The 21,355-nt window shown below is 44.3% G+C and overlaps 1 protein-coding gene and 1 pseudogene across 2 annotated transcripts in view; one reads left to right on the top strand and one right to left on the bottom strand.

Annotated features, from left to right (window-relative positions):
* Pip5k1b (phosphatidylinositol-4-phosphate 5-kinase type 1 beta) overlaps positions 1-21,355 on the bottom strand; it is a 154,943-nt gene that overhangs the window by 95,647 nt on the left and 37,941 nt on the right. For both annotated transcript variants that reach the window (XM_036208126.1, XM_036208137.1), the window contains exons 3-4: positions 13,007-13,137; positions 5,810-5,927 (exon numbers count right to left, since the gene is read on the bottom strand). In XM_036208126.1, coding sequence (XP_036064019.1) covers positions 5,810-5,927; positions 13,007-13,137 — 249 coding nt within the window. The remainder of the gene's footprint in view (positions 1-5,809; positions 5,928-13,006; positions 13,138-21,355) is intronic.
* On the top strand, positions 6,112-9,443 carry LOC118587694 (annotated as a pseudogene).

Consider the following 21,355-nt stretch of genomic DNA (forward strand, 5'->3'; position numbering starts at 1 on the left):
CTCATGCACACCAGGCAATGTTCTACCACTGAGTTACATTCCCAGCCTGGGATAAGGGTCTGGCTTCTCTTTCCTGCATGAGGATAACCAGGTTCTTTTTTGAGCTTTTATTCTATGTATATGAGTGTTTTGCATGAATGCATGGCTGTGTACCATATACATGCAGTACCTGTAGAGGCCAGAAGAGGGAAACAGATCCCCTGAAACTGGTGTTACAGATGGCTGTGGGGTGCCAAGTGGGTGCCGGGAATTGACTCAGGTCTTCTACAAGAACAGCCAGAGCTCTTAACTATTAAGTTATCTTTCCAGGCCCTACATAACCAGTTTTCCCAACACAATTAATAGAAGAGACAGTCCTTTTTGTGCGTGTGGGTGTTCTTGACATTGTTCAAAAACCTATTTGCAGTAGATGTGAGAGTTTATTTCCAGTCTCTTATTCCACTGGTTACTCATTATCTTATTCCATTGGTTTATGAGTCTGCATCCCTTCCCAGAACCATACTGTTCTGTTTAATATAGTGTCATAACACACGGAACCATATCTTGAAGTTGCAGGCAGCTAATAAGGTTGAAAGCTCTTCAAGACTTTGTGTGAATATCTAGTTCCCCAACACAGGAAAGAAAGCAGGTGATGGAGAGGGGGTGGTGTTGGAGAGAGGGTCGGAGAGGCAAAGACTAATAGAAATGACTAAAGGCAGTCTGCAGATGTCTCCTTTTACCTTATCTTGCTTTGACAGCATCATAGGCAAGGGAAATACATTCATGCAAGAAGAGGAAGAAGGAAGTGTTTATTCCTAAGCCATTGGCAACTCCCATCTTTCACTCCCTCCCCTCTGGCCTTTTATTTCATTTTATTTTTTTATGATACAAGGTCTTGCGGTATAGTCAAGGACGGCCTCAGAGTCACAATCATCCTTCCTCAGCCTTCTGCATGCTGGCCATGTCCAGCTGGCCTAGCCTCTTGACACTCTTGCTAGGCATCAAGAAAGCTCAAGTCCTCACCTGCATGCTGAGGAGAGGTTGGGAAAACACAACAGCCATCAGACTGTGGACAAGAAACTTCTTTAGCCAGAAGGAAGCAGAGGGCCCTGCCCAGTCATGTGTGCCAGCAAAGTTTCCACATGGACTGGAGGGGACAGTAGACAAGGCATGAGCGGATTAATTGGTGTTTTTAATACGGTGGCTCTTCCAGTCATGACTTACGTGACACTGAGTGACTAAGTTGGAGGCTCAGGAAACCCTCCAGAAGAAACAGAAAAATATCAATAGGTGTGGGGGTGCATGCCTTTAATCCCAGCACTTAGGAGGCAGAGTCAGGTGGGTCTCTGTCAATTCAAGGCCAGATGGTGTACATAGAGAGCTCCAGGCTAGTCAAGGCTACACTGTGAGATCTGTCTCAAAACAAAACACCCCCCCCCAAAAGAACTAATTTTGAATCAGCTGAATGACTTTTAAGGTGAATGCTCTTGAGACCCCAGACAGAGCAACTTCTTATTACAACTATCTTAAAATCATTAGTACACGATGATATGTAGGTGAATTCGGCACCCAGACTCAGTGTACACTTTCTCCGGGCAAGGAAGAACTGGCTGTACCAGCGTGAACTGTGCAGTTTAGACAAACACCTAGGAGACGCTATCTTCAAACACAGTCAAGACGTCCTGATGGAAGCAGGAAGAAGGCTGAGTCTATTACATAATCATGAATGCAGGACCCTGCCGTGGATCCCAGGCTCTTATGGAAAATGAAGTCAGATCCCCGACTCCCCAAAAATTCTGACTTTATTCACCACAACTCAGTTGCCCATAGAACCTCCCCATGCATAGGAATAAAAGTTACTAGAGTAAAAATAAAAGATCAGAAAGAGTGCATCGAAGGATCATGGGGAGATTTAAGAAAACCTGTCTAGAAGTACACGAGACCCACACAAGCCCAAGGTAACAAAATCTTAGCATAGAGCAGGGACACCGGCAAGAAATCCCAGCACTAACTAAGGAGCTATTGGCATTTGATGGCTGCTAGGCAAGGGAGATTCAGTTTCCTTGAATGATGTGACCCCTGGTAGGTCAATCCCAGTGCAGGGTGCACCCCACTCCAAAGAGTAGTTGGGCAGTAGAAATGGGGGGGACCTCAAAGTTGGGCAAGTAAGGAGGGGAGGGTAGAAAAGGTACTTATGGGAGGAGTTGGGGAGGGAGTGAGTATATTCACAATACATTGTATGAAATCCACAATAAAATTATTGTTTAAAACAAAAGAGAGAAAAATCTGTCTGGAAAAACCTAGATTCAGACCTAAGTATCTCTCCTAATAAAGTATCAAAATTCTCCATAAACACTGACCTTTTATGGGGACAACTTGTTCAGTTATTTGGCAAATAATCTTCCAGTACGTAATTTATAAAAGACAATCAATAGGCAATTGTCTGACCTATTTTGGTAACATTTTGAATTAAAATTACAAATAGCACATCATGGGTATGTAAGTAACTGAGATAATGATACTAGATAGGAATATGATTTCCACTCCAGAACTCTGGAGCTCCATGTTCTCTAAAGCAACTTTTAAAGGCTGATTTTAAAGGACAAAGAGAATTTAATCAGCCGTGATCAATAAGTCTCCATGTGCGCTCCTGGGCTCTAGGTGCCTTCCAAGCACATTTCATTTATGAAAGCTGCTCAAATGTGTGCACTTTCTCATCTCAATTTTCTGCAAGGCTTCCCTCCTACATCCACTGGAAAGAAAAGATATCCCAATAGGGCTCTGCCAAGGTAAACTAACAATGTAAACTTGTATCACGTGGCACACATGAACTCGCCTACTATTCCCCAATGGCGAACAACACTCGATCTGCTTTCGCTCTTACTAGTGGAGGTAAGAATAAAAATTCCTATGAGTAACTCCTTTGAGTTACACTGGATTTGTGAAAACCTGGAGGAGAGGGAAAGAGCAAACAGCTTGTCGCTGCAGCAGAGACGGACATGCCCAGGGTCTCTTGGGTGGGAGACGCTTGTCTGGGAACAAATAGTGCTGTGCACTTGGAAGCACTTCACCCTGATGCCTCCCTGTCCAAATTATACATGCTTAGACCTGAAACTTGTAATCAGCAAGCACATGGTGAATTTTAATGAATCTGGGAACACAGACACAATAATTCTGGCAGAAATCCAGACATGATGGCACCAAGCTAACAGGGATGCGATTTTAAATCTATGGAGCTGGCAATTGCTCACTAATGGTCTCTTCTCTCTTCCCCTGCTTATAGCCATGCATCATCACAGTCACCGTGTGGGCTTCAACAGACCCACCTGACAGATGCCAGGACTTGCTATTAGAGTCACATCCTTTCTTTCTCTACAGAGACCTTTACGAGACATGCCCATTTGTCTTCTGTGCTGTATTTGAGCTTAACAGCTCCAAAATGTGCCTCGAGAGACGGATTAGACTTCTTTAGTGTTCTTCAGGATGGACCATCACTGTGTGATGGGTGGAGAGAGGTGACCTGGAGACTATGCTTGATGTCTGGGACTTGGTGGGTGAGGGGCATGAGGCTAGTGGAAAGTGTCTCCGGAACATCTGGAGACAAGGTAGACAGATGAGGACTTTTGAGACCATTGCCATAGTCTCCTAGACTCCTTGGTAAGTTCTCCTACGCTATGAAGAATACTCTTCTGGTTTAAAGACTCGTTCATGAAGGAAATGAAGGGAAGCTATACGGGAAGTTGTTCAGAAAAGAACTTTCCTGAAGAGAGCAACTGTGTGTGATCAGAGGGAGCTTTCCCAGGGCTGAGATGAGCAGCCATCTGTCACATCTTACCTACTACTGTGACAGATGCCCGTATTAGCAGTGTTGTGAACTGTTGTGATATCTCTTTGGTTCGTCAGAAGTTCAATGGTATCCAGAAGGAAAAGCCATTAGTTCCAGTGTGTGGCCTAAGGGAAGAGAGTGACCTTGTCCTTTTCATTATGAAGCCCCACTGGGTTCCCTAAACATATTTTCTGAGAGACAGTGACCCTCAATTATTACCAAATGACAAGAAACCCCAAATCCTAATACACCTCCAGAACAGGCACGTGTGCTTGAGTCAGGAGTGACAGAGGCAGGTGCCAAGACTCCAGAGGGACAGAGAGGCAAAAAGAACTACCGGGATTTGCAGCAGCCAGGATGCCCAGGACCTTGCTATAGCATCACTGCTCTGTAGAGCATTAGTTCCGCAGCTTGTGTCACTGGGAAGAAATCGTGACTTTCTGGGCTGGAAAATGGCTCAGTGGGTAAAGGGCTTGCCACAAAACCTGTTGCTTTGAGTCTGGCTCCCTGCAACCCATGTACAAGCCAGACGTGGTGGTGTCTGTAATCCCAAGACTCCTTCAAGGAGACTGGAGGTGGAGAAGGAGAGCATCCCAGCGGCTCCCAGGCCGACTAGTGCAGTGCAACTAGAACACAGTGCAGCAGCAGACAAGACATGTGGCATGGGTGTGGCTTCACACAGAAATACATATGTGGTAACATCACACACATATAAACACATACAATGTGGCATGGGCATGGTCTCACACAGAAATACATATGTGTAAACATCACACACACACACACACACACACACACACACACAAACACATACACACAATGTGACATGTACGTGGCCTAACAGAAATACATGCATGCAAACATCATACATACACACACACACACACACACACACACACACACACACAATATTTAAAAAAAAGAAATCATTATTATACCAAGTACCAACTAAAGAGATGGGTCTTCCTTAGCATGGAACAGATACCAGTTTTGAATGTCATTCTTTATATCTTATCCATTCTGAATGTTCTATCAGCAGCGACAAACACTGTTGTACCACTCCTGAAAAGCACCGCTCCAGGACCTCACCGGAGTCTTACTGAGAGCGTCCAGAATGGGAAAAAATGAGTATTTGATGGCATCCTTCCTATGGTTCCTTTAAAAACAGCGTTTGAAAAGCTCCAAGGTGTTAACAGCAATCAGATTAGGGGAAAAGCCACCCCTCTCAACAAAACCTGGGCTGTGACCCTTTCAGTGGAAATGAGACAAACCTGAGGGTGGCATTGTACACCCCACACAGGCTGTGTGTCTGTCCCTGCTGCCGTGTCTGAGGGAGGACAGACGGAAGAGACAGCTGAGGATGGATGTGCCGTGTATATGTGAAAATATGTTTGAAAGGAGACTGCGGGGCCAGGTGGTGATGGCACATGCCTTTTATCACACTAGGGAAGCAGAGACAGGCAAGTGTCTGAGTTCCAGGCCAGCCAGAGATACACAGAGAAATCCTGTCTTGAAAAACCAGAGGAGGGGTGGTGGGGAGGGAGGGAGGGAGGGAAGGAGAGACAGAGACAGAGACTCTATAGGAAGAGATATGGAGAACAACACTAGCTGGCTTCTTCTAAATGTCATCTGAAATTCCAGGTCAAGGGGAAATGGTTGTGGGCCAAGGCAGGTCTGAGATAAGACAATTAAAATAGGAAGATATTCAAACAGACTCTACTCAGTAAAACTCCCAAGTCTTTTAAATTAATTATAAAGTATCTGCTAGGATAATTACCCGAAATGGTAATACCACAGTTATTTAAATAGTAACCACACAGCAGATTTTCCAGCTATCTGTTAAGAGCTATGGCATCAAATTGCATTTCTGAAGCCAAATATGTAAACATTAAAAAACTTGGAACGACTACTGTTCCCGAGGTTTCTAAGAGACAGCTGCTTGTCATGGTTGCTATTCAATATAGCGTCATGCATTCTGTAGGAAGGAAAATGATAGGCTCTTACCAAGTAATCATCAGGCTTGATCCCAAAGAGTTCTCGGAAGTACCGGAAGGCCAGTGGGGCGTAGGTCTTAAACCTGAAGTCTGGGTAGTGATGAGCCGGGGTCAGATTGCTGCCTTCACTGCAGTTAAACAGCCACAGAGGAAACAGAGAAGGAACGTTAGCAGAGACAACTCCGGCTTTAAACCCTGGCACTAACAGTCCGGGGCCAATTTTTATCTCTAGGAAAAAATCACCCTCTGCTCATGGGTGTCTTGAAGCTTCCGTCCCAACAGCCAATGGCCTTGGGGTAAAGACACCCTGACATGGTGGTGGGCCCCTCCACACAGGCCGTCCCGCCAATCATGGGGTGTGGGAGACATTCTTCCTCTCTCCGCTTTTCCTCCTTGGAAAATTATGAACCTTTCTAATGAAATCACATTCTAATGTTTTCATGAGACCCTGAGCTTAGTGTGGACCAATTAAAGTATTTCTTTGCCATGAATTTTGGATACTGGCTAAATATCTGTAACTAGGAACATTTGAATTTTTTTTAAAAAGGATTTATTTTGATTATATGTGTATGAACGTTTTATTTGAATGTATGTTTGTGTGCCACACGTGTGCAGTGCCCTCAGAGACCAGAAAGGAAGTGTAGCTGGGTTCCCTGAAAGTGGAGTTAATGAGTTGTGACCTGCCATGAGGGTGCTGGGAACTGAACCAGGGTCTTCTGGAAGAGGAGCCAGGGTTCTTTAACTGCTGAACCATCTCTCCAGCCCTCATGTGAAATAATTTTTAAAAGTATCCTATGATCTGGAGAAAAGGACTGCCAATCTCCATCTCAAAGTAGACTGCTCATAAACAGTTACTGGGCTGTTTTTCTTCTTGGGGTCTTAAAAAAAACCTTAAAATTTATTATTATTATAATTGTGTGTTTGTGTGCACACAAATGATGTGTATATGTGTACGCGTGCACCATAGCATATATATGAAGTCAGAGGACAATTCTGTGGGTTAGTTCTCTTCTTAATCTTTACATGGGTCCCAGGGGTTGAACTCAAGGAGACAGGCTTGTGTGGCAAACACTTTACCAGTGAGGTCGTCTTGGCAGCCCCTCCCCTTGGGGTTTTGAAACAGACATTCACTTTGAAATGCAAGCTGGCCTGAAATGCACTACATAGAACAAAGTGCCTGCAACCATGCTCCTCTTGTCTTAGCTTTGTCAGCGCTGAGATCACAGGTGTGTGCCACCATGTTCAACTTGTAAGTGGTTGTTTTCCTGAGCCAGCGTGGCTGACTATTCCTACGTGTGGTGACCTGCCAACACAGCCAAACATTTCCTCAGGCGACGTTTTGCCATTTATGAGGGGAAATGCATTCAGCTGCATGCCCCCTGGGACGACTTCAGAATTTATGTGACATGTAATAATTTACAAATGTCAGCCATGTAGAAATAAGACTTAAGAGCAAAGAGAGTCAGGGTGACCTCTGACCTTCCTCTCGACAGTCAGCAAGGAGAAACGATCACAGTGCCTGCTTTGGAAGAAGGCTACTTTCAGGGGCCTCGCTCCCATTTCTCAGGCTCCTGCTTATTGCGTTCGATCTTATCTCATCAAAGCTGTGCACGCTATGAGGGCAGATTTCCTTCAGCAGTCAGAGGGGAGATGAAACACCTGCGTTCTTTTCCTCAGTTCCCTTCATTCTTTGGCTGGAGAGCCCAAGCGAGAAGCTGGATGCTGCATCTACGATGCTCCATTCATTTGCTTTGCTTTCGGTGCGTTCTGAGTTCTCGTGTTGTTCTCCTTGGCTTCCACTAATTATAAGAAGTTTCCTAGGGAACAGCAACTTGATGACTATGCTGAAGTCCCGAGTGGTATCAAGTTGAAAGTCTTAGGTTTCCTTGGGAACGAGACAGAGAGACACACGTGCATACACACGATGTATGTGCATATACAGCAGTGCACCTGGAGGTCGAAGAGGGGAATATTGTTCCCTTTGGAAATACATTTTGGTGTTGTGTTGGGTGTGGCCTAGGTACTTGTTATGTGACTGGGTACACATGAGTGTTTGTACATGCATGTGTATGTATGTGTGCATGTGTACACATGGTTGTAGAGGCAACCATGTAGTATCTTTTCTCAATAGTTCTCTCCTTTATTTGAGGCAGCATGGCTGACTATTCCTATGTGCGGTGACCTGCCAACACAGCCAAACATTTCCTCAGGCAACATTTTACTAAACCCGAAAGTCATCAATTCAGCTATGCTGGTGGCCACAGAACATCAGGGATCCATCTGACTCTTTCTCTCCAGCACTGGGTTCAGCCAGGTAATTATTCATAAGGATGGAATGATGTCTAAACTTTACTCTCAGCTTTAGGAACACAACTGCCAGGCTAGAGCATCACCAGTGAGAGGTTTTCCTACAGGACACGAGGGGAAGCACAGATTTTTGTGGGCAAAGGGGCCAGAAATACTTCTTCAGAGCTGTGTGACTCTAAGAGAGAGAAGAGCGGAGCTTCGGAACCAGTCACCTTGAGTTCAAGTCCTGGTTTTACCACTTACTTGTAGGTTAAGAGACAAGATTTATAGGGTATTAATTACTTCCTATGCCAATGGACTTTTCTTCTCTCTCCCCCCTCTCCCTTTCTCTCTCTCTCTCTCTCTCTCTCTCTCTCTCTCTCTCTCTCTGTCTCCTCTCTCTGTCTCTCTCTCTCCTCTCTCTGTCTCTGTCTCTGTCTCTGTCTCTCTCTCTCCTTCCTTCCTTCCCCACTCCCTGCTTTTCTTTTTCTGTAAATGTGAAAGGTAGTAAGAGTAAGCTAACCAGATGTGGTGGTACTTTTAAACCCAGCACTTGGGAGGCAGAGGCAGGCAGAACTCTGTGAGTTAAAGGCTGTTCTGTTCTACAGAGTGAGATCCAGGACAGCCCAGAGCTATACAGTGAGACCTTGTCTTAAAAAAAAAAAAAAAAAAAGCCGGGTGGCACGCCTTTAATCCCAGCACTTGGGAGGCAGAGGCAGACGGACCTTTGTGAGTTCGAGGCCAGCCTGGCCTACAGAGTGAGATCCAGGAAAGGCGCAAAGCCACACAGAGAAACCCTGTCTCAAAAAAAAAAACAAAAAACAAACAAAAACAAAAAACAAAAAACACCAAAAAACAAAACAACAACAACAAAAAACCCAAAGAAACAAAAACAAAAACAACAAAACAAAACAAAAGGGGTAAGCTAAAATTATAATATACATTGTATGTCGAATAAAGAAAACCATGCTTGCTCTTTCTCTTCAACGAGGCGGGCCTGACGGGCAAGACCATCACCCTAGAGGTGGACCCTAGTGACACCATTGAGAAGGTCAAGGCCAAGATCCAAGACAAGGAAGGCATCCCCCAGACCAGCAGAGGCTGATATTTGCCGGCGCAGCTGGAGGATGGCCGCACCCTCTCAGACTACAACATCCAGAAAGAGTCTACCTTGCACCTGGTGCTGCGCCTGCGTGGTGGCGTCATCAAGCCATCCCTTCATCAGCTCGCCCAGAAGTACAACTGTGACAAGATGATCTGCCGCAAGAGCTATGCACACTGCACCCCCCATGCGGTCAACTGCCACAAGAAGAAGGGCGGCCCATACCAACAACCTGCACCCCAAGAAGGTCAAATAAAGCTGGGACCTGTACCTGGCCCATTACCCTGGGACCAAATGAAGTCCCCTCCATTGACTGGAGCAGTGAAAACAATAACAATAACAACAACATCAACAACAACAACAAACAAACAAACAAACAAAAAAATAAAAATAAAACCATAGCATTAAGTTTTGATTTTACTCAATTACTGTGCAAGCCTCAATGAAACATTTCACTATTAGGATAAGAATTTATACTGTATCAAGCTGATAACAGAAAAACAAACAAACAAACAGATAAATAAATAAATGAAAAAAGAAAACCATGTTTGATTTATAGCTGGTACCTAAAGCTCTCTTTCCATTGCCCCTCATGTTCATTCACGGTCATAAGGTACAAATGTTATAAAACATCCTCCTTCTCTATCCAACAAGTAATGAAAACTATCTAGAGCATCTCATCAGGGGCCGGATGCTCATTATTCTTTTACTTATCTCCTTTGATTGTGGAAAACCACGCAACCAGAAGCTGACAGGCACTGTCATATATTCCTCAAATCTCACATGTCCAGGCCTTCTCCTATCTACAAAATGAAATGATCTGTAGAATAAATACTTGATATCTAAAAATAGCTTTGAGAGATTTCAAAATAAAAAAAGGCACACAATGCATTTGGTTGCTAAGGGAAACCAATTCTGTTGCTTCAGAGTGAAGGTAAATTAAAACAGCTTGTCAGGGCTGGAGAGGTGCAATTAAAAACATGAGCTGCTCTTGAAGAGGACCCAGATTCAATTTCTAGCACCAACATGGAGCTAGATGGCGGCTCACAACCATCTCTAATGCAAGTTTCAAGGGATCTGACTTCTTCCTATTCTGACCTCTGAGGGCATCAGTCACACAAGTAATACACAGATATATATGCAGAAAAGTGCCTATATATATATATAAAAACAATGTGAAAAAATAAATTAAACAGCCTGTCACTTCAAGCAATTTGTTCTCTAGGACTGAGGCAAACCCAGGTTTTAGAGATACCAGAGATCTCAGAATGTTTCAGTTGCTTCCAAGTAGAGCCTGTGCTGGTCACTTAACTTGGCCCACATCTTCAGATGAGCTTAGAAATATGAGGATGAGGAGAACTATTTGATACATACACACATACATACAATCAATGTATGAACTTCTCTTTTTTGTTGGCTTGTTTTTTCAAGACAGGGTCTCACTATGCAGCTCTGACTGTCTTGGAGCTCACTGTGTAGACCAGGGTGGTTTCCAACTCAGAGATCCACCTGCCTCTGCCTCCTAATTGCCGGGGTTAAAGTGTGCGCCACTATGTCTGGCTATGAATTGCTAATTTTTTTACAGAAACCATAGTCACAATCAAGATACTCAATGTATCTATCACTTTGTGGGGGATTTTGGCTGCTGTGGTAATTAGGATACTATTACTGGTAGGGCCTGAGGCACACAGTCCTACACTAAGAGTTATCTAACCTACAACAATGTCTCCTGTGAGAAACTCTGGGGCAAACTCTCACAGGTTATTTGATTACACTGTGTGAACTTGTGTCTGTACTTCCTTACTGGCCAGAGGCACCTTCTGATTGGTTTAATAAAGAGATGAATGGTCAATAGCTAAGCAGGAGCGGATAGGTGGAACTTCTGGGGAGAAATAGGAACCCTGGGAAGAATCTGAGAGGTGGGGATTCACTAGCGAGATGTGGAGAAAGTTGGACATATGGTACTGAGGAGAGGTAAGGAGCCACATGACAGAATGTAGATTAACATAAATGGGTTAATTTAAGTTTTAAGAGCTAGTTGGAAACAAGCCTAAGCTAAGGCCAAATTTCATAATTAATAAGAAGTCTCTGTGGAGCTGGTTGTCCAAAGAAAGTCCGATTATAGTGGTGCATATGCATGTATTCACACCCATTCATAAAACTAAATGCAATTAAAAAAAAGCCTACAGGAGAATGTGTGCAAGTCATACGCAGGTTTGCGCTACTTAAGGGACCTTAGCACTGACGGATTTTCTGATGCTTTCCGGTGCAAGAACACACCCTCATGGGCACTGAGGGATGATGATTGTCGTGGGCTTTCTTTACACACCTGACTGATGAGATCAAGCCCAACCACAAAATGGCTCATTTTAAATACATGTGTCTGAAAAGTCACTCCTCAGACTCACAGAGACAAAGTAAGCGTCCCCAAGGAAAATGTCTTTATCTGTAGTTCATTTTCTTTGAAAAGCCCCTCAAGTTGTAGTCACATTTCAACCGAACAATGATTGTCTTTTATAAAAGTGGAATTGCCTTTACTATTTTTACTTATTAGGGCATAGCAGACACAATGTAGAGACACCTCAGGTATACAGTTCCATCCCTGTTTTTCATTTCCACATGTATTTGCTTTTAAAGATTTTTTTATTACATTCATCTTGTGTGTGTGCATATGTTTATGTGTGCACAAGCTCATGTGCACCCATACGCACACATGCATACGTTGGTGTGAGGGTAGGTCAGAGAACAACTTACGAGAGACTTTATCCTCCTACACTGTGAGTCTTAGGGATCAAACTTAGGTAGTCAGGCTTGGAGGTGAGGGCCTGACCCACTAACCATCTCACCAGCCCGTCTATTTGGTTCTAAACCATTTATGGTTTTTCTTCCCCAGACTGATAAATGTATGGATAACTTTGGTGGTTTCACAAACATGGGGTCAAAATAACAGCATTACCTCACGTTTTTCTGGAGGAAATTTAAGTCAAAGCCATCATAAAAGACAACTTATTGCCGGGCCGTGGTGGCACACACCTTTAATTCCAGCACTCAGGATGCAGAGGCAGGAGGATCTCTGTGAGTTCGAGGCCAGACTGATCTACAAAGTGAGTTCCAGGAAAGGTGCAAAGCTACACAGAGATACCCTGTCTCGAAAAACAAAAAACAAACAAACAAACAAAAGGACCATTTGTGGTCCCTCCAGCCCATTCTTTAAGTAGTTATTGATTTTAAGAAGATTTATTTGTTTTATTTTATGTGTATGAGAGTTTGCCTGTGTGCATGTATGTGTATCATATGTATGCCTGGTGCCCTTGTAGGCCAGGAGAAGGTGTTGAATCCCCTGGGAATGGAGTTATAGATGGTTGTGAGCTGCCATGTGGGTACTGGGAACTGAACCCAGGTCCTCTGCAAAAGCAACCAGTGCTCTTAATCACTCAGCCATTTGTGCAGCCCCAGCTCACTCTTAAATTAGGCATAACAAAACCTTGGCACCTGCACTGGCCAATGGAAGTCTCAAATCACTTGGCAGACTTTACTCTGAAATTTCTTTACCCTCACCCTCCAAATCCCATGGTCCTTCTGCACAAAGTCTTCCAGGCACCCATCACAGCTAATTACAGCTGACCCATGGATGCCACTCACCATCTCCACAGGGGAAATGCAGGACATTCTTAAGCAACAGCATGGTGGAGCCACAGGTCCCACTCACACGCCCTCAAGTACATGTAGACATGCACACGGTAGGAAAGTCGCTCAAGAGAAGGGAGTCACTGTGAAGTTTCCTCAGAATGGAATCATTTCAAATTAAAATGTTCTTACCTGGGTAGGAACACACTTTCCACCACATAAAAGTCTTGCATGAGGACATCGCGTTCGGGCTTGGAAGTGAGATTCCCCACTGTGTATCCTATTCCCAACTGTATAGCACCTTTGATAGCTGATGACGCAGTCTGCAGAGAAAACACAGGGTGCCGTGTTAGCTTCAAGGGCTTTGTTCAGGGTTACAGGCAGCCGACTGGAAGGTGAGGCTACTTTCTCCTTGTTCCCAAATGTCAGGAAACTGGAGTTTAGGAGAATTTATTCCAGATCCTTCTTTGTGTGTGACTTCTCATACTGACTGTGGAATGTGCCCCATAGGCTCATGCATTTGAACACTTGGCCTCAGCTCCTGTTTTGGTGTGGAACCTTTGGAAGATGGACCCTGATTGGCAGACCTAGGTCATCGGGAGGCTCATATTCTGGCTCTGCTTCAGGTCTCTTTTTCTGTGCCTATCTAGCTGTAGGTGAGGAGTTCCAGGATACGCATCCAGTGTGACACACCAGTTCCTCCATTCCCTCTCAGCCATGATGACTGAGTCCTCCAAAACCAGGAGCCATAATGAACTGCCCTATGTTAAGTTGCCCAGGCCAGACAGTTTGGTCACCATGAAGAAAAGTCACTGACACATGATGAGGTTATTTTTGTATGTATGACATCTTTCATACAAAATGTGTCTATGGTTAAAAGGTTAAAATCTCTGCCTTTCTTTTACTAAGAACTTAGCAATTCCATGGAGCACTTTCAATAAGGAGCATTATAGTTTCTACCCAAAGATAAATGGTACAGTTGGATTTGTTAAAAAAAAAATCTGATTTTCCCCCCATAACTTACTTGTGGATCAGTAAGACTATTTCCTTCCATAAAAAGTGCTGGGCGGTGGTGGCACACACCTTTAATCCCAGCACTTGGGAGGCAGAGGCAGCCCTGGTCTACAAAGTGAGTTCCAGGAAAGGTGCAAAGTGACACAGAGACACCGTGTCTCAAAAAACCAAAAAAAATAAGAAGAGAAGAAGAAGGAGGAGGAGGAGGAGGAGGAGAAGGAGGAGGAGGAGGAGGAGGTAGAGGAGGAGGAGGAGGAGGAGGAAGAGGAGGAGGTAGAGGAGGAGGAGGAAGAGGAGGAGGAGGAGAAGAAGTAGTAGTAGTGATAGAGCAAAAACTTTATTGGAGTTTTTGGTCTTCACACAAAATTTAATTTTGAAAATTGCCTACTGGTCTTGGCAATGATCTATAATTAACTTTTGTCATTAATCCGTGATAAAGGCTATGGTATTGATGTGTGATCAAAGATGAGGCAACATCAGGACACCAATATTTTCAATTTACTACTTTTCAAATATCTTAACAATGAAACAGAGATGCTGTTAAATTAGAGAATAACTACCCTGTGTACCTGTACACACAAACGTGTGTGCATGCATGTACATGTTGATAGGGTTTTCTTTTTTGGCATGTGTGGTACTGGGAATTAAGCCCAGGATCTTAAAATCTATATCTATCAACAATAATAGAATAGAATAATTGAACTTAAGAAAGTTAGAATAGCTGGGCATGGTGGGGCTTTAATCCAAGCACTGTGGAAGCAGAGGCAGGTAGAGCTCTATGAGTTTGAGGCCAGTCTGGTCCCATGTTCCATGATAGCTAGGGCTAGATAGAGAGCTCCTTCTTAAAACAACAACAAAAGAAAAAAATTAGAATAAATTCTGTCTATTTATGTATTTATGTGTGTCTATGTATGCACATGCCCATGTGTGCATGTCATGGCCTGTGTGGGGGTCAGAAAATAACTTTCTTGGTGTTGATTCTCTCCTTATAACTTCATTTTGAGGCAGAGTCTCTCTTTTTGTTTTCAATGCTGTGCTGCACATTCAAGCTCTGATTGAGTCTCCTGCCTCTGCCTCCCACTCCACCATAGCAATACTGGGCCTATAGTCACACCTCCCATCCTGCCATAGCAATGTTGGGCCTATAGTCACACCTTCCATTCTGCCATAGCAGTGCTGGCATTATAGTCACACCTCCCATCCTGCCATAGCAGTGCAGGGCCTATAGTCACACCTCCCATCCTGCCATAGCAATGCTGCTGGGCCTGTAGTCACACCTCCCATCCTGCCATAGCAGTGCTGGGCCTGTAGTCACACCTCCCATCCTGCCATAGCAGTGCAGGGCCTATAGTCACACCTCCCATCCTGCCATAGCAGTGCAGGGCCTATAGTCACACCTCCCATCCTGCCATAGCAATGCTGGACCTGTAGTCACACCTCCCATCCTGCCATAGCAGTGCTGGGCCTGTAGTCACACCTCCCATCCTGCCATAGCAATGCTGGGCCTGTAGTCACACCTCCCATCCTGCCATAGCAATGTTGGGCCTGTAGTCACACCTCCCATTCTGCCATAGCAGTGCTGGCATTATAGTCACACCTCCCATCCTGCCATAGCAATGCTGGGCCTGTAGTCACACCTCCCATCCTGCCATAGCAGTGCTGGGCCTGTAGTCACACCTCCCATCCTGTCATAGCAATGCTGGGCCTGTAGTCACACCTCCCATCCTGCCATAGCAGTGCTGGCATTATAGTCATACCTCCCACCCTGCCATAGCAGTGCTGGGCCTATAGTCACACCTCTCATCCTGCCATAGCAATGCTGGGCCTGTAGTCACACCTCCCATCCTGCCATAGCAATGCTGGGATTATAGTCACAAGTCTCTACATCTAGATTTTTTTAAAATATGGGTTCTAGGGATTGAACTCAGGCCATCAGGTTTGGGTCTCTGACATTTCTCACTGGCCCTAGAATACATTCTTTTGTGTGCATGTGTTCCTGTGTGTGTGTGTGTGTGTATGCGCGCGCGCACGCGCCTGTGGAGGGCAGAGGCTGATGCTGAACCCTGAGTTTTTCACCTTCACAGTTTGGAGACACTGACCTTGGAATTCACTGATTCAGCTCCAGGGGTCCTCCTTCCTCTAGCTCTGTAAAGCTGGTTGTTCAGAGTCTGGCTTTTTATGTGGGTGCCAGGGATGTGAACTCAGGTCCTGGTGCTTGTGTGGTAGACACCTTTATCTACAAAATTGTTTCCCCAGCATCTCAACATTGTTCTTAAGGGTTAGAGCATGTTTTACTTCGTATGTCTGGCCATGCTAATGCAGTACCACAGACTACAGCAGAAAACAGTAAGTTAAATGAGTGATTCTTTGGGGGGGTGTGTGTTTTGAGACAGGGTTTCTGTGTGTAACAGCTCTGGCTGTCCTGGAACTTGCTTTGTAGACCAGGCTGGCCTCGAATTTATAGAGATCTGCCTGCCTCTACCTCCCAAGAGCTGGGATTAAAGACATGTGCCACTATTGCCTGTCTTAAATGAATGATTCTTAACCAGAAACATCTGGCAATGTCTGCAGAGGTTTTTGGTTAGCACAACTGGTGTGGTGTGTTGCTGGTGCTACCAGTACTCTGCAATACACTGGAAAGCTCCCTCTCATAGAATTAGCCAGCCCCGAATGTAAACAGTTCCATGGTTGAGAAACTCTGACTTAATGAGTGGAATAAAGATTATCCAGTATATTCAAAAGGAAAAACTTCCTTTTTTTCCTCAGGCAATATTTTCATTCTGCAAATCCAACACCAATCCCCACCTCCCTCCATCCTTTATTCTTTTTTTATTTCTTCTTCTCCTTTTTTTTTTTTTTTTAATATCAAAGAACACCTCTCCTTGAAAAAAATTCTCTAGATTCGACGAGGGGACTAGACTCTGGGAGCACTTCCAGCTTTCCTGATGGTGTCTCTTGCTGCTTCTCCACTGGCTTCCCAGTCATCTCCTGTAAGTGAAGAATTCCCTGCAAGTTTGATTCCTGATCCTCGGACTCCTCTGCTGTCATTACGAATGGTAACAGTCTAGTATTAAGCCCTTCCAGTCTCATATCTACACGTATGGCTCTCAGATCTTCTCAGTCTATTCGAATTCCATTCTGCCATCACATGTGTAAGGCAGTATCCTACAACCTGTCCATCCTACATCCAGTGTCTGCCTCTTTCCCTAAGATCCTGTCGGCTTCAGTCAGCCAAGACTGAACCCCCTGACAGACATTTAATACAGGGTGAGTCCCATATTAATACTTGTTGGTTTTACCTGAAATGGCCACACTCAACCAGTACTGTTCAGAAGTCTCATTATATATATAACTAGTAAGAATAATTCCTTGAATCATCTTTTAAGCATTTTTCTTGCTCCACTCTAAAAATCTGCCATCCTTCATCTGAGTACAACAATCCGTATGCTGGACCATGTAGGACACGAGAAATTTTTTGCTGTTTTTTCCCCCCACATACCCTTTGACTAGGACTGCAGGAAGCAAGACGCAAAAGATTGAGAGTTAAGTGCATCTAGTGCCTGAAAAAACAATTTTGTTATTTTAATACTCCTTCCCCGTAGTCTGTGATGCCACCAGTTGGCGTCAGTGACCTTTTGTACTGGTAGCTCTGCATTCTGAAGGCACAAATGGATTTCTTTTATTTTAACCCTGTCTGGAGATTCAAAAGCCATTTCTTTTCCTACTTATCACTCAGGGTGGTATGCCATAAGATGTGACATCAACACTTTTTGGAGGAACCAGCACCCCAGAATGTTCTGTCTAGCCTTAAAACAGACCACATGCCTCTGTGCCTTTTGCATTCTGTGCTCATCCCCCATGCTGCCTTCCAGAGCCATGACAGCAGTCTATCACTTTGTGCAAGTCTGTCATCAGAGAGAGTAGAATGTTTCTTCTTGTCCCCACCCTGGGAACAGAAGGCAGCCTCAGCTGCCAGTAGTCTGTAACCTTGACCAGAACCCTCAGACTTCAGGGGTTATGAGGGTCACTGGAGATGTTGCTGATATGGATGGAAGGTTACTTCCCTAGAATATGTGAAGAAGGACTTCAGGAACAGGGTAAAATAATGTCCTCAAGGAACGCTGAAAACAACCTTTCTCCTGTGGTATGAGATTAAGTCTTGAGTTCCTGAAGGAATGAGGACCCCACTGACATGTTTAATTAAATAAGAAGAACAAGACCCAAAAAATCCCAACAAATTGTAATCACATTAATTTCTTTTCTTTTCAGACCTCTTAAAAATCAAGTGTTTGGGTGGGAGAAATAATAGCATAGTAATATAGTAATATAAACAAGTTAATTATTTTTGAGCAACACATTTATGCCAGACCCTTGACAATATAGATAATGATAATTTTACCAACATAACCACAACACATACTTCCATAATGCTTACAAGTTCTCAATGCCCTTGACTTTTGCTGATTCTTTTAACCTTACAGTAACCTTTGTGAGGTCAATGTTACTTGTAAGTACTCCCAACGTGAAAATTTGAAATCCAAAATTCTCCACCATTGGGAACTGTCAATAGTGTGTGTCAGTGATATGGTGAGCATCTCAGTTCCTGAGTATTGTCAGTTGCCACAAGTGGAAAATCCCATATTCAAACTCCCATGATGGGTCATGACCAAAACAAAATACAGAGCCCAGCAGCACAACACTTATTCATTGCTGGAGTCCAAGGCTGTCTACCACCTGCATAAGATGCTCAGAAATACTGTATGAAATTATCTTTAGGCTAAGTGTCTAGGGCCCCGATGACATATAAATAAATTTTGTGTTAGGTCTTGGCTTCTATCCACAAGCTACCTCATTATGCATATGCAAATGTACCCAAATCTTATATACAAAACATGTCCCAAGGATTTTGGGCAAAGGATTTCCATCCTGCATTACCATCTCCATTTCATGGCCTCAGGTATGTTTAGTAACTTCCTCCAAGGTGAAGCGGAAGACCTAGGACTTAAGCCAAGGGGGGCTGTATTGGAAACAACCACACCCTGTGGTCTCTAGTAGCAGAGTTCTTAATTCACTTAAGCAAGTAGCTGAGCTTGGTGGCAGTGACTCCCTTTATAGGGGTGCACTTATGGCTCAGCTTGGTTCTCTTGGTTGGTATTTGGCAACGTCTGACCACCAGGTGTGGGCTGCTTCCATATCTGGTTTTTCAAAAAAAAAAAAAAAAAAAAAAGCCAAGAACCAAAGCTGAAGGTTCTCTGTTAGGTCTGGATGTTTGACCTCAGTAAAGGAAGGAGCCCTGAAGGAGCCATTCCTTTGGATAAATGGAGATAAAAATGTTGAATTAGCTGCTAATCATACCCAGCCACAGGCAAGCCACACAAAAGCTCACAAAACTCTTGGCAAACCCCATCATTAGCATCACTGGTAACATGGGGAGTTATTAACATGAGGTGGTGCCTTAGTAGACACGGCCCCACACGCTTCCTCTTCCCAGTCTCTGGGTAAACATCAAATGCTTTAACATGGGCCCATTTGGGTATAATCATCCTGTATATGGACTGGTATACAGCACCCTCTCTGCTTCATGGAAAGTCTTGCTTGTGTTCAGTGGCACATGATTGTTCATAGGCCAGCAGCAGAAGTACTTGCCACTTTCCCATTGGGCATTAGGCCCGGCTTCATGTTCAGCAAGCTATGCCGTAAGACTGAAAACACTTTGAAACCCTGCCTGATGTGTGCATGCTTATCAGCTCAGCACGTCCTGCTGATGACAAAGAGCACTCACTATGATGTGTTGGAGCGCCTCTCCTACAATCAGCCATTTTCTCCCCACAATTCAGAAGCCCGAGGGCTCCCTTCCTTCCTCTGGGATACCAGCAAGACTGCAGTCGGCCGACAGCTTTCATGCATTCTGGGCTACTTCAGTTTCCACCACAGGCTCTGCATGCTGTATCCCCGGAAGTGCTGGAACATGACGATTCCCCCTTCTAACTCCAGGGGGGACCTTTGGCTCTTATAGTAGAGGCTTAATACAGGCTTAGATTTGGAACAGCAACATGATCTATTTTTAATTCTGGACCTCATAGGGATAAGTGGAGGCAATATGTTGCCTGGATACTAAGCATGTGATACTTAGGGAAAGAGAGAGCCACAGAACAGCACAAAGACAAACCACTTACTTATTTCTGTAGCTGGTCCAGTTAACACGAAGGAAAGTGGATGTGGTGAGTTGCAGTTTTCAGAGCTCTGTTTATAGCTGTGCTGGGACTTGACCACAGCTCATGATAGGCAAGAGCTCTACCACTGAACCACATTGCCAGTCCTCAAAGCACTATCTTTTAATGACTGCATCTGGTCATCAGGGCTGTGCCATGGCTATGGATGTATAGTGCCCATTGCATAGATAAACTGGATCTAGGAATGGACTTAATCTAAATCCCATGGCTAGTAGTACATGCTACAGTGTGGAATGAGTCCCTGATCTTTTAGAAGGTCCCCAGTTCAGTGTTCTGATCATTTGTCGACCAAGTTTACATATTTGCTTAACATGTCGCTTTTTTCTATTGAAGATGGAGCTGACAGATGCCAGGAGGCACTTGGACAATGAAATAATAACGACCCTCTTAACAGTAAGACAAAATGCCTACAGAGACCCACCATAAGGAAAGCAATGATCCCAACTACAGCAAGGGTTTAATGACCTTACATTGGTTACAGGAAACTGCTTCCTACAAAGCACTGTCTATGAAATTGGATCACTTAATATGCCATCTGATGTCACAGGCTCTGAAAGGAAGTATTGAAACATTATTGTCAACAGTGGTTTCCCTTCTAAGGCTATCTGAACTAATTATGGGATTAGAGCTTGGATACATGTTGCTAGAGAGATTTGCTTCAAAAGAACAGACGTGGTCATGTTATTCCTTTACTTGAAACCTCTGAATGGGTCCTCAGCATCCTCACTCTAGGATCAAGTCCAGACCTCAAACAGGTTGACCCTGGAAGCCACCTTTTAATCTGATCCCCTCTGTTCTAGTTCTTTTTCTTTTTTGTTTTGAGATAGGGTTTCTCTGTGTAGTTTTGCGCCTTTCCTGGAACTCACTTGGTAGCCCAGGCTGGCCTGGAACTCACAGAGATCCGCCTGGCTCTGCCTCCCGAGTGCTGGGATTAAAGGTATGCACCACCACCGCCCGGCCTGTTCTAGTTCTTGATATCTGCATGCAATATGAAAAAGATGGCCCAGTCTGTCCTCAAGTAAGCTGCTATCTAGAGAGTCTAACTCCAACTCAGAGATGTTTATTGACAAGGTCTCTTATTTTACCAGGCCCTAGAAAGTAGTTATAAAGTACCCCTTTGTGTCAAGATGTCAATTTGTGTTGGGGCAGGGAGATTTCTACTACTTTCTCTCACTTCGATAGTTCAAGTCCAGCTCTGGGTCTCTCTTCTATCCCTGCAGCTGCACTCAAGAAGCAAGGTCCAATCTTCTCATTTGTCTCCAGGAGAAAAGAAAGGGACAGATGTCAGGCAACT

This window comes from Onychomys torridus, chromosome 1, assembly GCF_903995425.1.
Source record: "Onychomys torridus chromosome 1, mOncTor1.1, whole genome shotgun sequence".
NCBI classification, from domain to species: Eukaryota; Metazoa; Chordata; class Mammalia; order Rodentia; family Cricetidae; genus Onychomys; species Onychomys torridus.